General features: G+C 59.8%; 7 protein-coding genes across 8 annotated transcripts; 3 read left to right on the forward strand and 4 right to left on the reverse strand.

Moving 5' to 3' along the window:
- Nucleotides 1–101: 101 nt before the first annotated feature.
- On the reverse strand, nucleotides 102–1526 carry SDRG_07745 (homoserine kinase). Its single transcript, XM_008613597.1, has 4 exons — nucleotides 935–1526; nucleotides 826–888; nucleotides 648–773; nucleotides 102–601 (listed from the first exon to the last, which is right to left on the reverse strand). The coding sequence occupies exons 1-4, from the start codon at nucleotides 1457–1459 to the stop codon at nucleotides 155–157; spliced, it is 1161 nt and encodes a 386-aa protein (XP_008611819.1). The 5' UTR covers nucleotides 1460–1526; the 3' UTR covers nucleotides 102–154.
- A 929-nt stretch (nucleotides 1527–2455) lies between these two features.
- On the forward strand, nucleotides 2456–3929 carry SDRG_07746 (hypothetical protein). Its single transcript, XM_008613598.1, has one exon. It carries the CDS (start codon nucleotides 2514–2516, stop codon nucleotides 3900–3902), a length of 1389 nt encoding a protein of 462 aa, XP_008611820.1. The 5' UTR covers nucleotides 2456–2513; the 3' UTR covers nucleotides 3903–3929.
- A 44-nt stretch (nucleotides 3930–3973) lies between these two features.
- SDRG_07747 (hypothetical protein) lies at nucleotides 3974–5332 on the reverse strand (the record flags this gene model as incomplete). The annotated part of the gene is made up of 1 exon (XM_008613599.1): nucleotides 3974–5332. The coding sequence occupies one exon, from the start codon at nucleotides 5330–5332 to the stop codon at nucleotides 3974–3976; it is 1359 nt and encodes a 452-aa protein (XP_008611821.1).
- Nucleotides 5333–5647: 315 nt separating this feature from the next.
- Nucleotides 5648–8720, reverse strand: SDRG_07748 (hypothetical protein). The gene is made up of 17 exons (XM_008613600.1): nucleotides 8657–8720; nucleotides 8500–8611; nucleotides 8381–8454; nucleotides 8290–8333; nucleotides 8158–8247; nucleotides 7909–8111; nucleotides 7674–7866; nucleotides 7330–7626; nucleotides 7051–7283; nucleotides 6899–7003; nucleotides 6712–6856; nucleotides 6595–6657; nucleotides 6460–6549; nucleotides 6216–6408; nucleotides 6071–6174; nucleotides 5959–6024; nucleotides 5648–5909 (listed from the first exon to the last, which is right to left on the reverse strand). The coding sequence occupies exons 1-17, from the start codon at nucleotides 8688–8690 to the stop codon at nucleotides 5715–5717; spliced, it is 2241 nt and encodes a 746-aa protein (XP_008611822.1). The 5' UTR covers nucleotides 8691–8720; the 3' UTR covers nucleotides 5648–5714.
- Nucleotides 8721–8724: 4 nt separating this feature from the next.
- SDRG_07749 (hypothetical protein) lies at nucleotides 8725–10872 on the reverse strand. The gene has a single exon (XM_008613601.1). The coding sequence runs from the start codon at nucleotides 10131–10133 to the stop codon at nucleotides 8778–8780; it is 1356 nt and encodes a 451-aa protein (XP_008611823.1). The 5' UTR covers nucleotides 10134–10872; the 3' UTR covers nucleotides 8725–8777.
- A 63-nt stretch (nucleotides 10873–10935) lies between these two features.
- On the forward strand, nucleotides 10936–13755 carry SDRG_07750 (hypothetical protein). The gene is made up of 6 exons (XM_008613602.1): nucleotides 10936–11596; nucleotides 11645–11910; nucleotides 11960–12716; nucleotides 12759–13079; nucleotides 13133–13362; nucleotides 13413–13755. Exons 1-6 carry the CDS (start codon nucleotides 11003–11005, stop codon nucleotides 13708–13710), a joined length of 2466 nt encoding a protein of 821 aa, XP_008611824.1. The 5' UTR covers nucleotides 10936–11002; the 3' UTR covers nucleotides 13711–13755.
- Nucleotides 13756–13850: 95 nt separating this feature from the next.
- Nucleotides 13851–16229, forward strand: SDRG_07751 (the record flags this gene model as incomplete). Of its 2 annotated transcripts, XM_008613603.1 has the most annotated exons (7): nucleotides 13880–14414; nucleotides 14462–14722; nucleotides 14778–15074; nucleotides 15123–15285; nucleotides 15331–15520; nucleotides 15568–15817; nucleotides 15869–16191. In XM_008613603.1, exons 1-7 carry the CDS (start codon nucleotides 13880–13882, stop codon nucleotides 16189–16191), a joined length of 2019 nt encoding a protein of 672 aa, XP_008611825.1. The 2 variants fall into 2 exon arrangements, with proteins under 2 accessions (XP_008611826.1, XP_008611825.1); XM_008613604.1 differs by having other exon boundaries at nucleotides 13851–14414; nucleotides 15568–16229.
- Between the last annotated feature and the right edge of the window lie 188 nt (nucleotides 16230–16417).

Raw genomic sequence — 16417 nt, forward strand, 5'->3', positions numbered from 1 at the left:
ATGGTCGATGCAAGCTTCGCCGTGGCCACGGCCATAGGAGCGTCGACGAAGCATCGCGATGGGTTCCGAGCACCGACCCGAGCACGTTCAGAGACGAGTAGTGTGCATGAGCGAACGATGCTTTATTAGGTAGAGTACACGGGACATTATCTTCTTACAAGTCGGTGATGTCGCCTTCGTAGCGCGCGACCATGTGGTCCGAGATCTTGGGGTGGACCTTGACGATGTGCGCACCGCGGTGTTCGGGGTTGGTGATGAAGACGCAGCCCTTGACGCCGACCTGGGCGGCTGCGTCGCGCATGGCGTCGGCGACCTTGGTCTCGGCACGCTCGCGCGCGACCTGCGTAAAGATGTCGCCCGAGAGACCGGACGTGATCGCGAGGACGCTCGGGCCCGCGCCGCTGAGGAAGCAGCCGTGCGCGCCGGCTTCGAGCGCCGCGTCAATCAGCGGAAAGAGGTGGCGGTACTGCGCGGCGCCACGCTGGGGCTGGTGCAAGCGATCCTGGACCGCGTGGCGCAGCTCCGGAAGGTTTCCAGACTGGAAGGCGTTCACGAGGATCGCCGCACGACCAATGTTGTACACGGCGTCGCTGCGGTCAATCTGTCATGCGCTATATGAGCCATCGGCGAAAGACTGCAAAACGGACCTTCTCGGGGAGGATCGCGCGGGCTGCGCTCGTCTTACCCGTCGTCTCGGGAATGAAGAGCACGCATTGCATCCCATCCGGGATCTGGACGCGCGACGAGTACCACCGGTCGTCGGTAAAGATACCCTAATGATGCAGTCGATCTGGATAAGAGGACGTGGATACGCGGGTCTCGTACGAGCTGAAGGCCGCCATAGATGCAAGGCGCAACGTTGTCGGGATGGCCTTCAATGCCCGCCGCCTACGTGTATATGTAGGAGAGCATGCATCTCGTAACGACGCCGTACGATCTGCAAGAGCTCTTCCTTGCCGTGCACCGAGAGCTCGTGGCCGGCGATGACAAGACCGGCAATGATACCAGCAACGATCCCTGCCGAGCTGCTTCCGAGGCCACGCGCAAAGGGAATACGGTTGCGGCAGTGGATGCGCAGCGTTGGCATCGGTTGGCCCGCGGCCTCGAACGCAGCCTTGAGGCCGACGACGATGAGGTTGGTCTCGTCGGTCGGGAGCACGCCCGCGCCCTCGCCTTCGTTCGTAAACGAAAAGGTAGCCGCCCGCTCGACTGTGAGCTCGTTCCAGATGTCGAGCGCCATGCCGATCGAGTCAAAGCCCGGGCCCAAGTTGGCGGTCGTCGCCGGCACTCGGACCGTGACGGAATCCTTGGGTCCAAAGCCGCTGCCCGTCGCCGAGGTCGCTTGGCGGGGCACTGCCGTAGGCTTGGGCTTGGGCGCCGCCTTCTTGGCGCCGACGTAGTAGACGAGCGCAGTGCAGAGCGCAGCAGCGGCGAGCTTCGTAGCAACGTCCGGAAGCATCTTGGGTTCTGGTGGATCGGGTGGTCAGTTGCTCACCTTGAAGTGACAAGCGCAGGAAGATTTTTGTGGCGTGGTGTCAAATGGGATCTTCCACTGTCTCAATCGTCTGCAATATATCAATAGTGTCTCAATATGGATCGGAGAACGACAGGGCGGTGGTATTCGATTCCGTTCGATGGGCCGCTCTCGTGTCATATCCTTCACTCTGTGAGGACATTTCAAGGGCATTCATGTGCGGTGCATGTACCTCCCGGGGCAGTCCTCGTCCGCCGGTGCATGCAACGTCCACGCAGAATCGAGACACAATTGAGATATTCGCCGGATCACAGATATCTCTGGCGCGCAGGAACTGTATAAAACAGAGTTTAAAACATATATTGCGCAATCACATACAATCGAATGTATCGAACAAAGAAAGCAAACACAATCCGGAATTGCATATATCGAATATGGCAGTATATATATTTTGAGGGTATATGTCCACATACAAGTGTCTCGGCGCCAGCTGCTGTTGGCACTGACAAGTGGACGTCTGTCTCTGCGCCGAGGCTCACAATTTGTCGGGTAATGTGATCACCACAACTCTCAGACGACGCTGACACGGTGGAACGTAATCGTCCGCGTCTACAAGCCTGATTCCGCGTCTTCGCGCAGGTTGTCATCGCGCCCGTTCAGCGCCGCACGACGTTTCCGTGCCACTGCCCAGTGGTGCCCGTTCGAGGCTCTTGGTGCGACCACTGACAGCGATCCCATGCACGCTCATGCTTTCATTCTGGCGCGCCATTTTCAAATTCAAAAACTCTCGCCAGACGCCGCCGGGTCATCCATATACATACACAGGCGCACGCGAGCTCCGCCTACTCCCAACCGTGTATTACGCTGGACGAGCACCATGTTGCATCGACAGTGACGTGAACGTTGTCGACGCAATCGTGGGCGCCCAGTATCCGGATACCAGAAACGCGCGCATACAAACACCAAGTCCAAGGCCGTTTCGCTTTTTTTCGCATGATTTTCCAACTGCGGTCAGTTTGCATTTTGCCCTTTCTGTGCGATGCTCGAGACGATCTCGCTCCTCGCCGAGTGGCTTCCGAGCCCGCTGCAGTGGGCCTACCTCGTGCTGGCGCTTCTCGTCTCGTACTATGTGCTGTCGCCGTCCCGGTCCCGGCTCCCGCCTGGCGACGAGCCCGTGCGCGGCCACGACCTCTGCTGGTTCCTCCTCGACGACCAGATCCCGTTCATTATCAACGCGTTCCAGACCATGGACCGCATCTCGCTGAGCGAAGTGCGCGCGCTGGTGCAAGCCCGCATGGTGGACAAGCAGAACCGCCTCACGCACCGCATCGTCTACCACCATGGCCGGCCATGCTGGAGCCGTGACGCCAACTTTAAGCTCGAGAAGCACGTGTACGCCGACGAGAACGCCAATGTGCACAGCGAAGCCGAGCTCAAGGCGTACGTGAGCAAGCACTACACGCGCGACTTGGACCGCTCGCGGCCGCTCTGGGAAATGATCCTCCTCGAAGACTACAGCCCAAGCGAGAGCGTCCTCGTCATGCGTTTCCATCACGTTGTCGGCGACGGCATCTCGCTCGTCGCAATGATGTTTAACGCTGTCGACGAAGTCCCGACGCCGACCGCGGCACCCGTCAAGGTCGGACAAACCGCCTCGAGTCTCTCATTGCTCAAGAACGGCGGCAACAACATTGCCGCGGCCATTGGCCAGCTTCGCCCACGGGACGTCTCGCCGTACCGCCCGCCACGCGTGAGCGGCAAGATGCGTGCTGCGTGGAGCAGCAAGATCTCGCTCGCGGATCTCAAGTTTGTCAAAAACACATTCGAGTGCTCGATCAACGATGTCGTCGTCGCGTGCGTCACCGCCGCGCTCCGCGCCTACCTTGAAAAGACGGGCGGGCTCAAGGCTACGGCGCGCGTGCGTGCGAGTCTCCCCGTCAACCTCCGCGGTCCGTCGCTGAGCGCCAACCGAACGCTCCAAAACTACTTTGGCATTGTCTACTTTCAGTTCCCCGTGCACGAAGCCGACCGGCTGACGCGCTTGCACTTGGTCAAAGCGCGGGCCGCATCCATGAAGGCGTCGATCGAGCCGCATTTGACGCTCCTCGGTCTCAGCGTCATCGCCAACCTCCCGCTCTGGCTCGCGCGGCCGCTGCTGCATGTCATGAGCAGCAAGGCGACGCTCGTCTTCTCCAACGTCCCGGGCCTCCAAGAGCTATGCTCGATTGGCGGCAAGCGGCTCCACGACATACACTTCTTCGCACCGGGCGGGTTCCTCCCCATCAACATTTCCGTGCTCTCGTACGCACACAACGTCGACTGCAACGTTGGTGCTGACGAGAGTGTCTGCGACGACCCGCAGTACATTGCCGACGTCTTTGTGACGGAGTTTGAAGCACTGCATGCACTCGCCAAAGCCCGTACCTAATCGTATTGTATAATCGTTTTGCGTTTGTCTTGGAGTTGTGTTATCCAACATCGTCAGGTCTCTCGGTCCAGTTAGCGCGACGCTTTTGTGGCCTTGGGACCGCGGTGGCGGCGACTGCGGCCCGTTGGCGGGTGGTACTTGCGCTGGCAGTTGAAGCACGCGCGGCTGAGCCACGCCGACTTGTTGAGGATGCTCTCTTTGCGCAGCTCAAAGCTCACCGTGATACCGACGGCGCGAAACGGGTCGGCGGCCGCGAGCTCCAAGAACTTGGTCACGGCCTTCTCGTCAAACGCGTGGCCTTCCGCTTGCATGCGGTCGACCCAGCTTATGGTCGCGGCGCGAACGTCGTCCGCCGTCATGTTGGTCTGCATCTCGGAGCTGGCGTGGATTTGGATCGACTGCTTCTGGATCTCTTGCGGGGTCGGTGCGTCGTACAGATACCCTCGTTTCACGACCACGTCGTCGGCCGAGTCCTCCGTGGCGGTTGGCGACGCCGACGCGTCATCCTTCTCGACCTCGTGCGCGTCGCTTTCGTTGTCGTCGTGGTCCGAGTCGTTGACGCTGCGCTCCGACGACGTGCTTGGGCTTTGCGGCTCCTTTGGCGCGGGTTCGTCGGTCGTGAGGCGTGTGAGGAACGGGTCAAACTGCAGCGCGTGAAAGGTCGTGCCGTCGTCGTCGTCGTCATCGTCGTTTGCACGATTGTTTTCTTGTGGCACGTACACGCGGGGTGCGTCACCAAAGTCTTGAAGGAGCATGTCCTTGGCAAAGCTAAACTCGACATCGTCCGGTACCTCGTCCTCGTGGCGTGGCGTAGGATCTACGCGGTGGCGCGGCGAGCAAATCATGCCAAAGCTCGGCGCGGGCTTGGCACTCAAGCTGAGCTCTTGGTCGTTCTCGGACAAGACAGGAGACCCTTGCGGCTCGAACGTTGTTGCTGGTGCGTCGGTTTCGATTGCGTCGAGCGGATGCAACCCAAGCGACGAAAAGGCGAGGTGGTCGGGCTCGGATGACGACGCAGGCAGCGGTGGCGGCAGTTCGTGCGCGCTGTTATAGTTGTTGTTGCCTTCCATGCTCGGCGCCGGGTGCGAGAGCTGCGGTGGTGGCGCCGGGTAAAAGTAGCCAAACGGGTACGGACTGCGGTACAGCCCATACGGCGGCAAGACGAACGCGCTGAGCGGCGGCACCTGCAGCTGGTAGAGGCTGCTGTGGATCGCGCTCGGGTCGACGTACTGGCCTTGCGACAGCTGCTGTATGACCGACGCGACAAAGCTCAGCGAGGGCACGAGGTCGGGCGGGAGGGCGTGGGCCTGCAGCAGCACGTGGAGGACGTTCGGGAGGTACGGCGTCATCGGCGACTTGGTCGGGAAGGCCATGAGGAGGCTGCTGGACAGCGCCATGCAGCGCGCGACAAGCTCGTCGCTCACGTTCATCGAAGAGAGGAAAAGTGCGCGTTGACGGAGCGGCCAATGTATCCGGATATAGATACCATATCCTCGCGCGTATCCGGATTATCCTGTGCCCCTTGGTGCAATGTCGATGGTTAATTCATTGTGAGAGGTAATACCTCTCAAATCGCATACATTCGGCAACTTCAACCTCGAATTCCGAAGAAAAGACGGTGTTTCGGTGCTTCTTTGGTGCCGCCTTGAAAAGAGCAATCGCTGTGTACACCAACATCTGCACGACTACCTGCTGCTTGCAAGGTACACCATGCTACGCCATCTGGGCACGCCGTCGAGAATGCCCCGGTATTGTTACCGGCAGTAGGGCGAAGGGTATGTCTGGTTTGCGATGGATTCAAAGGGCGTTCGATTAAGCGGAATGCGGCGGCTTGGTGAGGTTTGTAGCACCGACTAAAGTCTCGTTGGCGCTCAGTGCCATCTCGGGGATGTGGGACTTGGAGAGAAAATGGCCTTGGCGTCCGTTGTGAAGTGCGAGGTCCATCTCTCGAAAGAACGCCTCTTTTGTGAAGCCCAAGTGCGCCTCGACCTCAGGCCCGCGGTGCAGCTACGATACAACGTCATATTGGAGCAGTAAATGGAGACGCGTCGTGAACCTGGTCCGACTTGCGCCGCACGACACGCTCTCGCCAGTACTCTGCGAGACGGTGGAGCGTTGGTGCCTACGTCGTGCTCAGAACGACCACGAATTTAGATCGACGAACGCACTCGGAGGTGCTTGTAGACGACGATGTGCGCCATGGCGGCGAGCGCGCTTGGCACAAACTCTGCCGCCAGCTTCTTCTGGACGATGCCGCAGTGGGGGCACACCCCTATTCGCGAGCGTATGGCAAGCCGTTCGGTTGTCACGAACCCGAAATCTCGGCGGCTGTGCTCGTGCGACGGCCGTGCGCGACGCGACACGGGTCACAGATCAAAGTAGAGAAGGCAATTTCAACGGTCGGAGCGGTCAAGAGGAGACAGACAACGACGTCGCTCGATTTGCCCTTCTTGCCGTCGCCCGACCGAAGAAACCGGTCAAGGAGACGCCCGTCGGCCTCGCTAAGCTATGCACGATCACGGTCACCTCACTGAAATCGTATGGGACAAGAGCGTACATCGTCGCTGAGCACAACGAGGTCGTAGCTGGGCACGACGTTGTTGACTGCTGGAGCTTTGCTCATCTTGGCAAAGCGCACGAGGGCTTGCTATAGCCAGACGTATGACACGGTGTGCGTCGACACGACGCCTACCTCTCCGTTCATGGCCAGGTCCCAGTCGAATTGCTCCTTGCGCAGAATCTTTTCATTGGCCACCTAGTCAACGCGTCCATCAAACGACTTGTCCAGATGTATCCGTAAGGGTCCTACGTGCAGCTTGACGTTGGCCTGGACCAGAAGCGTCCGCGGCGGCTGGTCCATGAGGTGCGTGAGGCTTGCGTTCTTGGTCGTCGGCGTGATGCGCAGGGCTTGTCCCCCCAGACTCGAGACGCTGACCAGCTTGCCTTCGAAAAAGCTAGGACTGCGTCAGCACATGAAAGGCTCACAAATGGGTTACAAGAGAAAGGTTGGAGCGGCGTGCACTCGATACCGCTTGGCGAGCGCGCGCGACTCAGCCAAGTCGACTTTGACCAGACGATACTTGTGGTTGGTAATGTTGGCCCTAAGATTGGTCCTCAGCAATATCAACCGCAGATATGATTTTGGTACACAAGCGACTGGGAAAAGGCGTGTTGTTGCAGCTCGTCGGGTTTTTCACCCAGCACTTGGTGCACGAGTTCGAGCACCTTCTCAGCGTGGCGGCTGAGCCGGTCGTCTTCGCGCAAGCATGCCACGAGCACGATTTGGTCAGTGCCGCAATCTGAGACCAGAAATTCGTCGAGATGCGACGCTGAGACCACTTCAAGGCGCAGGCCCATGGGCACAGCGCTACCTCCGGGCACCTAGATCCCGTATAAGATTCCCTACGAGACTTGCAATCGTAGGTACCTGAATGTCGACGCTGTAGCGACCACTGGCATTACAAAGAACTGCTGTTCGTGGCAGCACGGGGTTGGCGTGTTCGAGTTTTTGGCGAATTTCGAGCGACGCAAGCCACTGCCCGTCCTTGTTTTTAAGCTTGTGGAGCAAATGCTTTGTTTCGTGCGGCTGCATCGGCTGGCCAAAGAGTGTCGGCTCTGTCCCGACTTCGAACCCCGTTGGGGGCAGCACGGGGAGCTCGGCCAATGTTCGTTCGCGCGCATCGTGGAGCCAATTACCGCTGCAGTATGGCGTCACCTTGCACCCCTAGATCGCTCATTGTTCAAGTACGTTAAAGAAGCCACAAACTGCACCTCGTAATTGTCAAATTTGCGTTCGAGGCCCGTGACGACCTCTTTGATGGACGGGTGCTGCAGGTCGACGCTTCGTGGATGCTGCTTGCTGCGCTTCTCCAATGCCGCCAGCTCAATTTGCTTTTGGCGCTGCACAAGGTTCGGACAACTCGTGTCGACCAAGAGCTTGCCCCGCAGCGGCCCGGAAGTGATTCTAGCGACGGCGTGAACAAGGCTTTTGTGCGACGAGGTCTACCGGCGGCTGTGCCCGAGGTACGTGTCTTCGCGCTTGAGCTTTTCGCCGCAGTGAAACTCGAGGGCGATGCCGCAGTTGACGAACTTCACCGACACATTCTTGCGGTCGACGTATTTGAAGGTCATGGTTTCGTTGAGCGCAATAACAATCGGGTCCGTCGGCGGCGTCCCCGCGTTCTGCGCGTGCGGGTTCCAGCGCCATTGCTACATGCACAACTTGTCATATCGTTGGGCGACAGAGCTGACGTACGTGAACAATATCATTGTGGCCGTCCGAGAGAATCGCGCCGTCTTTGGTCATGACGAGCTTGGTGCCGTGGGGCTTGCCCGCGGCGCCGACCTAGGTTGACTCAGGCGCGACTAGCACGCTGTTAGGACCTACAACGTGCTCGTCGATCGAGCACAAGATGCGCTTCAGTCGGTTGTCTACAGTCCACAAACTTGAGAAAGCCAACGAAGGTCGAGATGCGGACTCTCGTAAAAGGTGTGGCGGCGCTGGAGAGCGTTCACCTTGCTGACGCACACAGCGACGCGGCCCGTCTCGTAGCTACAGCGTGCAGTGAGCTCTACGCGTACGTACACCCCGGCGTACTAGCAAAAGCCGCAGCCATCGCTGTCGAAAACAACGGCCTGTTCGCCGGTCGGGTACGTCAAGTTGAGATCCGCCTTGTCGTCTCTCTTGGCGCCTGCTTGCTCCTTGGCCACTAGCACATCGTACAGCCACCGATGCGACCCTAGGACGCCAGTACCGAGCGCGTCCAGTGCCTCTTGGTTGTTCTGCATTGCGATGACTAAGAATAGCGTACAACTTTAGTCATGAGTGTGCACAGTTTGGTAGTATTCACATTGCATAAATGTCCTCCGAGCTATTTAGCACCCGCCCGCGTAGACACTCGGGAACGACGAGGCGTCGTCATTGCACTGTCCGTGGTCGCCGGTTGAGTGATGCGCGTCATGATGGTGATGGCCATGGTGGTGACCATCGTGGTGCTGACCATCCTCCTCGTGGTGGTGGTGGTGGTGGTGGTGCCCAGTATCGTCGGCACTGCTACTGCTGGACGACCCGCGATCTTCATGGGGCACGGACACTGTTATGTCGCTCGAGTCGTTGGTCATCGACTCGGACGACGACTCTTCCTTCTTCTTCTTCTTTTTCTTGGTCTTGTCCTTGGGCGTTGAGCTTGGGCGTGTGCTCGCACGGTCTGCACTCGGCATTGGCTCGTCTTCGTCGCGGTTGGAAAAGTAGGTGGCTACTTCATCGCGGAGCTCGGGCGAGGCTGCGGCCGACCACTCGAGAAGCCCCGTCTCGGGACTCACGTGAAGGTGCTCGAACGGGTCGAACTGGTGCTTGGCGAGCGTCTGCCACCGGCCCATGTACTGGCGGTTCACGAGCGACCCGTGCCAGCTATGAAAGATGGACCCGGGGACGTAGCCAAGCTGGACGCCGTACTCCATCGCGACGGCCTGCCAGTCCAAAATCATCTGCGAATACGCAGGTGCGATAGTGTAGTTGGTCGGGATTGAGTCTTGGGCGCGCCCGAGGATCGCCATGGCCATGTGGCGGTCCGCCGAGCCGTACGAGCGTTCGATGAGACCGCCGGTGGCAAGGAACACGTCCCGATGCAGCGCCCACGCAAAGCCCGGGTGCCAATACTCCTCATGGTCGTTCGAGACGTTCTTGAGCGCAGACGCGAGCTTGTTGTTCATGTGGTACTGGTACCCAAAGCCTTTCACGACCACCGGCGTCGGGTTCTCGAGCGTCGCCGTCTCAAAGAGCTGCAGCATCGCGTGCGGGTGCAGGCGGTCAAGCGTGTCGGTCACCACATGTGGGCTCTCGAACGTAATGTCGGCGTCGACGTACGCAAAGTACTCTGCGCAGTGGGCCGTGCGCTGGAGGATGTTGCGCACCGTGAGGTTGATGAGGTTCTCCTTGCTCCAGATCGCATTCACCGACGGCGTCCGCAACGTAAGATCATATTGCCCTTGCACGTCCAAGCTCACAAAGTCGAGGCTATCGTACGCGATCTGGGCAACGGCAATCTCGAGCTTGTCGCGGCCATGGAGCGCCGCTTGCAGCGCGAGGAGATGGCGGTGCGTCTGCAGCAGGAGCTTTCGCCGGCTCGCAAAGCCTTGCGGGTTGGAGTAGACGAGGATCACATGCAGCGTCCGGGCGGCGGAGGGCGCGGCGACGTCCCGCGCCGCCTCTTTCTGGCACAGCGCGCCCATGCTCTTGGCGTTTGCGGTGATGGCGACGCCTGTTACTCACGCCAAAATCTAGAACCGCCTTGATCGGGCAAACAACGTTTTATGCGTTAAACGCCACCACGCGGTCTCTCGGAACGCGATGCCATCACCTTGGTCATGTCATCGCCGCCATCGTATTGCAACCATTCTTGACGTCCTCGTGGTCGTCGTCGTCGACCTCGTTGTCGTTGCCGAGCTACTCGTTGCAGTTGGCGTTGGTGCTGCGGATCATTACACCGCGGAGGTTGATGGGTCAGCAATCGTCGCCACCACTCGTCGTCCAAGATAACGAGCGAGATCCGCACATCCGCAGTGCTGCTTGGAACGTCGCGAGTAGCTACACACAAGTAGCTTTGGTCAACGCTGACGCGCGCTAAAATTTCACCAAACGAGACACGGCAGCGCTGTCTCCACAGTACAAGCTGCGCCGATGGTTGCCTACAGTACGTATAGCGCGTCGCTGCCCACTCCTTGGACCTTGCTGTGGCACGGCGGTGGGCCGAGGCGGTTCGGGAGGGTGCTCGGCCTGTCGGAGATCCAGCAGCTGATGCCACCAAGATCGCCAGCTGGTTAGCGCACGATGGAACCTGCTTCCGATGGACGTGGCGTAGCCTGTGGAGGTGGTGCAGGGCGAACGCCGCCGTGGCCGTTAGTCGAGGGACGGCCGGCGCACGTGCTTGGGTTGTGTTGGGTGCCGGCTTGGCTTTCTCCAGCGTCCGGGGGAATGCGTTATAGTCTAAAACGCAGGACGGGTTAAAGTCCGGCGTACTTTATGGGGACGCCGGTTGGCGGTGGGTTCCAGTATTTGACGACTGCGCCCGCGACCGACCGACCGCTTGTCCGCTGCTGCCATGGACCGCTTCGACGTCGACGAGCTGGACTTTGAGTCGGTTGAGCCTGTCCGGCCGAGCTCCTTCGATGGCACGAGCGCGCAGAAGTTTGACATTGCGATCCGCGCCCGGCAGGCGCTGCCGAGCCTGAGCCTCACGGCGACCTGCAATACGAAGCTCAAGCAGCTCGATTGGCGCTTCGTCAAGAAGGACAAGGAAGTCTCGATCCATCGGCTCGAGCGCGAGAAGCACGGCAACTCGCTCACGACGCGCGTGAGCTTCCGCATTAGCGTCGAGATCAAGTCGTACCTCGAGACCATCATGGACGCACTCGTGCCCAAGTCGCCGATCGAATACTTGCACATGGAGAAGCGCATGTTTCCCAAGTTTGTCGACGCGGCCGTCTTGCACCAGGTCGAGGACGACGAGATCTCGGAGCTACCGACGTACCCGCGCCACTGCGTCAAGTGGCATGCGTCGCACCTCTTGACCAACCGCATCACTGGGCGCATGGGCACGCCAACAGACTTTGTCTTTGAGGAGTTTGCGGACGTCGAGACGATTGAGAACGTGCAGTGTGGCTTTGGCTACATCCAGAGCTGCGACTACCCCGAGGTACTGGACTCGTCCCTTCTTACCAGAGGACGCAACGCGACCTCGTAGGCAGACCTTCGCCGCGTCAGCGCGATCAAGTGCAAGCGGGGTCTCATCCGCAAGGGCGTCTTCCTCGTGCAGCCCAGCGCGCCGGACTCGGTCATCCACGAAGTCACGGCCATGTACATTATGGACTTTCCGAAGAACCTCGGCATCAGCGTCGATCGCATCATCTCGGCGTACGCCGATCGGCTGCGCAACATTCGCGAGATGCTCATCAACACGCTCTTCCAGCCGATCCCAATTTTGCCGCGCGACCAATGGGTCGACGACCGGTGCATCCTCCCACCTACCCTGTCGTAACTCACGCAGTGCTTTGACTAGGTCCCGGCGAGAGTGCTGTGTGTGCACGCAGACCTTTACGCTCGTGCGGGCGCGACACCACTGCCGCGCCTGTGGCGAAGTCGTCTGCGGCAACTGTTCGCGCAAGTGGTCGGTGCCGGTCAAGAACAACGGCGAGCTCCTCACGCGGCTCTGTACGCCGTGTTCGCTCAAAGCCCGGAGCAATCTCATGCCATCGGTGGTCCACACGAACCGGTTCTCGCGCTCCAACACGACCTTGGGCCTCGACCCACCGATGACGGACTTTGAGATGCACTTGCACACGTCGTACCACCCGCATTTGAACTCACTCCCGCTGCAGAAACCGATCTTTCACTCGGTCCGCGTCGGCGCCGCCGCGTCGGTCGTTGACGACACGGTGGCGGCCGTCGAAGGCGCATGGCATCAGCTCGTGACGGGGCCGCTCCAGCTCAATCGGCCGCATTTCGTCCTCGTCAACTACTCGTGTGCGCACGATCCATATGCGATTGCCGAGACACTGCATCGGCTGGCGCCGGACCTTGTGTTTTGTGGCGCAGCGCTCTCGATGGAGAAGGGCGACGTGACGTACTTTGAAGGCGGCGTGGACGGCAAGCTCGACAAGTACCCGCATTTGCTCAGTCTCTGGGGCCTCTACGATGTGGATGGGAGCTTCACCGCCAACGGCGTTGGCTTCCAGGGCATCGAGCCCAAGGAGGCGACACGCCAATGCATCAAGCAGAGCATTGTGGACCTCGAGCTTGGCCCGACCGAGAGTCCGGTAACGCCACGGTCATTGGACTGTATTCAGTGGAGTGTCTAGGACATGCTGTGGCTCATGCCCACAGACGGCTACGAGGAGCCCGTGGTCCGAACAGTCGAAGGCATGCTTGACACGTCTGCGACGATCCTTGGCGCGACCAGCAAGCACAGTCGTCTCTGCGGCAGCGGCGCGCACGGTGTGTTTGTCATGACCGACGACCAGCCCGGCATCGTCTTGGCCATGTGCAGTCCCAGCATGCAAGTGACCGAGGCGTACTTTACGTGCTACGAGCCCAACGAACGCGTCTTCTCGGTCACCAAGGCCGACGGGAAGCGCCTCCTCGAGCTCGACCACCAGCCGCCGCTGCAAGTGCTCAAAGACGTACGTCGTCCTACCTTGGTCGCGCACGATATCCAGAGTGTCAAATGACGTAGGGCCTTGACCGCAACAAGCGCAAGCTGTACATGGGCTCGCGCCAAAAGGTGTTTCCGGCTTTTGGACGCATGCAGAAAGGCCTTGGCGGCGACGTGTACGTTCAGCAGATCGAGCCCGTCGGCGTGCACTCGGACATGAGCATGACACTGGCGGCCTCCATCAAGCGCGACGACCAGCTCCGCCTCATGTCGATGGACGCCAAAATGATTCCCGACGACATTGCTGCGGGGTCCGCTCGACTTTGCATGCTAGTCCAATCTCCTGATGTCATGTCTGTAGACTGCACGCGAGCCGAGAGGAGGAAGAAGTCATTGGCTGCTACGTGACGGTTGGCGCGAGCATTCTCCAGCACCTGGGCGACGACGCGCCGCAGCTGCGGGACGCGGTGCTGCATGGCATGGGTCGCAACCTCTACGCTGCGATTGCCGGCAATGTCTCGATGACGCAGATTGGTATCATGACGGGCGCGCACAAGCTGTCGTACGGCAACGGCATGGTCGCCGCCCTCCTCGTGACCAACACGAAGAAGCGGTCGGTCGAACGGCGCAGCAACCGCGCCCAGCGCCGGTCGTTCTAGTCCTTTCCTACTAATTAGCTTATTCTTCTTCATCGTCTTCCTTGCTCGTGATCGACGACGACCTTGTCCAAGACACGTTGCCATAGAACCGCAAGCACGTCGCACGACTGGCTTTTCGTTAGTTGTCGGTTCTGTTGCAGACGTTTTCAGCCGGAAATAACCTGCAGGCATGGCGCGTTCCGGTGTCGCACCGCTGCCGACGAAAGGGCCGCTGACGCACGCGATCCCGAGCAAGCTCTCGCTCACCTTTAGCGACACGTCGCTCGAAGGCCAGTACGAGCGCACCCAGTGGGATCGGTACAGTGTCAAGCGCGCGCTTGGCGGGACGCTTGGGTTTGTCGCGGGTCTCTGGGGGGTCGTGCTCCTCGCCAAGAACGAGTTGCTCTCTGTCTACCACGCGAGCGCCACCGCGTGGGTCCTGCCAGTCGTTGGCGGCCTTCAATGTTGCGTCTGGGCGGCGTACGCAAGCTTGGTTTTCTGGCGGCTCGAGCTCCGGTATGGGTGCGTCCTTCGGTCGTTTCTCGCGCTGGCGACGCTGGCGACGGTCGAATTGCTCGTCTTCGGCACGAACCAGCCGACGTACCTCATCACACTCTTTGCCGTCGTCGTCGCGCTCACGTGGCATCTGCCGTTTCTGGAGTTTGTCGTCTTCATTGGCGTTGTCGTCGTCTCGAGCGGGGTGGTCTGGGGCGTCACGTCCCAAGGTCTGCGCCGCACCGTGTTAGGTTATACCCTCACGTCTGTCGAGTAGATTGGGTCGGCTTCGTCGTCCACGTGAGCTTCCTCGCGGTTCTCACGCGCGACTACCATGAGCGAAAGCAGACGCAGCGGCTTCGCTTCATGCAGACCAAGACCGACTTGATCGACACCGCCGAGCTGCCGAACCCAAGCGCGCACAGCGGCATGGAGCTCGTGCTTGAGACGCTCTGTCAACTGCGCTTGCAACACCCGACGACAAAGGCGCTCGACGTCGTGCTCCAAACACTCCTCTCCGAGACCGATTTGTTTACAAGTGTGTTGAAACGTTGATACAAAGGCGTCTGTCTCACCCAATGTGTTGTGAATAGCGTTGCCAATACAAACCGGCGGCGACGACCAAGAAGTCGGCGAGTGGTGGCGGCTCCTCGAAAGCACCAACAAGCGCCTTCGAAAGCGACGCGAGTCGAGTCTCCTCGTCCAGTCGCGGCGCAAGTCGGACTTGGACTTGCAAAACTCGATCGTGCAGCAAATCCGGGTCCTGTACCCGTCGGGCTCGCAAGAGCTGCGGTCGCCGACGATCGCGTCGATTCCGACGGCCGAGCCAGGCATGTTTACGCCCGAGTGGCTTCTCAACCACTGTGGGTCAGGCGCGATCAACATTTTCGGTGCGCTGCACATCGCATACGCGCGGTATCTCAGGATCGACGAATTAGAGCTCTCCCAGCACTGCCAGTACCCCATGACGTCCATCTTGCTCGCAACGCTCGCGCACCAGCACCTCTTTGGCACGCTTGGCATCTCAATGGGCAACATTGCCGAGTTTGCCCTCGAGGTCGAAGGCCACTACCACGCCTCCAACCCCTACCACAACGCAATGTACACCCGCTTCTTGCAACCTTTCCTTAGCCTCTCTATATGCAGGCACGCGGCCAGCGTCATCTGGGATGTGCACCAACTCATGGTGCGCGTGACACGACTCAAGCCGCTGCAGCTCTACTCGCTTTTGGTCGCGGCTGCTGTCCACGACGTGGACCACCCCGGCGTCAACAATACCTTTCTCATTCATAGCAACCACCCGCTCGCGCTTCAGTACTCGGACGACTCGGTGCTGGTAGGTCCTTGCAGCGTACTGCGATCGAGCAAACGTTGTGCATGTAGGAGCGCATGCACCTCGCGCGCGCGTTTGAGCTCAGTCGCAAGAACGGGTGCAACCCTTTCCAAAATCTGTCGGCCGAAGCGCGCGGCCAGTGCCGGCAGATGATCATCCAGCTCGTACTGGCGACGGACCTCGCCAAGCACGTGCAGCACGTCAACCACCTCAAGAGCAAGACGTACGGCACGACCGCCGAGACGCGGTACCTCGACGACGACTACACGATGCGCACGCTTTTGATGATGGCCGACATTGGTCGTCCTCTTTCTATTGCCGTCGTCGTCCCACACTAACAGGTTGGAGTAGGCCACGCGATGCAGCCGTTTGAGCTCCATCACAAGTGGGCCAACCTCGTCCAAGAAGAGTTTTACCGACAAGGCGACCTCGAAGCGGCGCAGAAGCTCCCGATCTCGCCGCTCTGTCAGCGCAAGGACGCGAGTGCGACCAAGTTTGCCAAGAGCCAACTGGGCTTTTTCGAGTTTATCGTCATGCCCCTCTACTCGATCGCCGCGGCGGTCGTCGAGTTCACCGCCATCCAAGACGTGGTTGACAACGTCGACGCCAACGCGGCTGCGTGGAGGAGGCAGGCCGACGCTGACGCCGCGGCCATCCCAGACAAAAGTAGATAGCATCCAAGACGCGAATAAATATCTCATCTTTGCAGCCAGGTTGATAGGCACCAGATGGCGCAGCTACAGTGTACAATGCCACCGCAAGTCCCATCCGACCCGTGTTAAAACCGACGTTGTATCCGGAATTCGTTCCGGATACGCGCTCGTCGGCCAGCCACTCGAGCGTGTGTCGTCTTAACGCTATGACACGCTCATGCTCGAGGATCTACGAGCTAGACAGTAC

The sequence above is a fragment of the Saprolegnia diclina genome (genome assembly GCF_000281045.1).
Source record: "Saprolegnia diclina VS20 unplaced genomic scaffold supercont1.22, whole genome shotgun sequence".
Classification (NCBI taxonomy): domain Eukaryota; phylum Oomycota; class Saprolegniomycetes; order Saprolegniales; family Saprolegniaceae; genus Saprolegnia; species Saprolegnia diclina.

What these genes read in the sequence shown, in the direction of transcription:
- SDRG_07745 (XM_008613597.1), bottom strand. Translation starts at nt 1,459, where the DNA reads ATGCTTCCGGACGTTGCTACGAAGCTCGCCGCTGCTGCGCTCTGCACT. An exon ending in AGGAAGAGCTCTTGCAGATC is followed by an intron (nt 889 to 934) that starts GTACGGCGTCGT and finishes ATATACACGTAG; the next exon opens with GCGGCGGGCATTGAAGGCCA. An exon ending in GCGCGATCCTCCCCGAGAAG is followed by an intron (nt 602 to 647) that starts GTCCGTTTTGCA and finishes AGCGCATGACAG; the next exon opens with ATTGACCGCAGCGACGCCGT.
- SDRG_07746 (XM_008613598.1), top strand. Translation starts at nt 2,514, where the DNA reads ATGCTCGAGACGATCTCGCTCCTCGCCGAGTGGCTTCCGAGCCCGCTG.
- SDRG_07748 (XM_008613600.1), bottom strand. Translation starts at nt 8,690, where the DNA reads ATGCAGAACAACCAAGAGGCACTGGACGCGCTCG. An exon ending in GCTACAGCGTCGACATTCAG is followed by an intron (nt 7,284 to 7,329) that starts GTACCTACGATT and finishes TACGGGATCTAG; the next exon opens with GTGCCCGGAGGTAGCGCTGT. An exon ending in TGCGGCGCAAGTCGGACCAG is followed by an intron (nt 5,910 to 5,958) that starts GTTCACGACGCG and finishes GTTGTATCGTAG; the next exon opens with CTGCACCGCGGGCCTGAGGT.
- SDRG_07749 (XM_008613601.1), bottom strand. Translation starts at nt 10,133, where the DNA reads ATGGGCGCGCTGTGCCAGAAAGAGGCGGCGCGGGACGTCGCCGCGCCC.
- SDRG_07750 (XM_008613602.1), top strand. Translation starts at nt 11,003, where the DNA reads ATGGACCGCTTCGACGTCGACGAGCTGGACTTTGAGTCGGTTGAGCCT. An exon ending in AGAGCTGCGACTACCCCGAG is followed by an intron (nt 11,597 to 11,644) that starts GTACTGGACTCG and finishes GCGACCTCGTAG; the next exon opens with GCAGACCTTCGCCGCGTCAG. An exon ending in CCCGACGACATTGCTGCGGG is followed by an intron (nt 13,363 to 13,412) that starts GTCCGCTCGACT and finishes TCATGTCTGTAG; the next exon opens with ACTGCACGCGAGCCGAGAGG.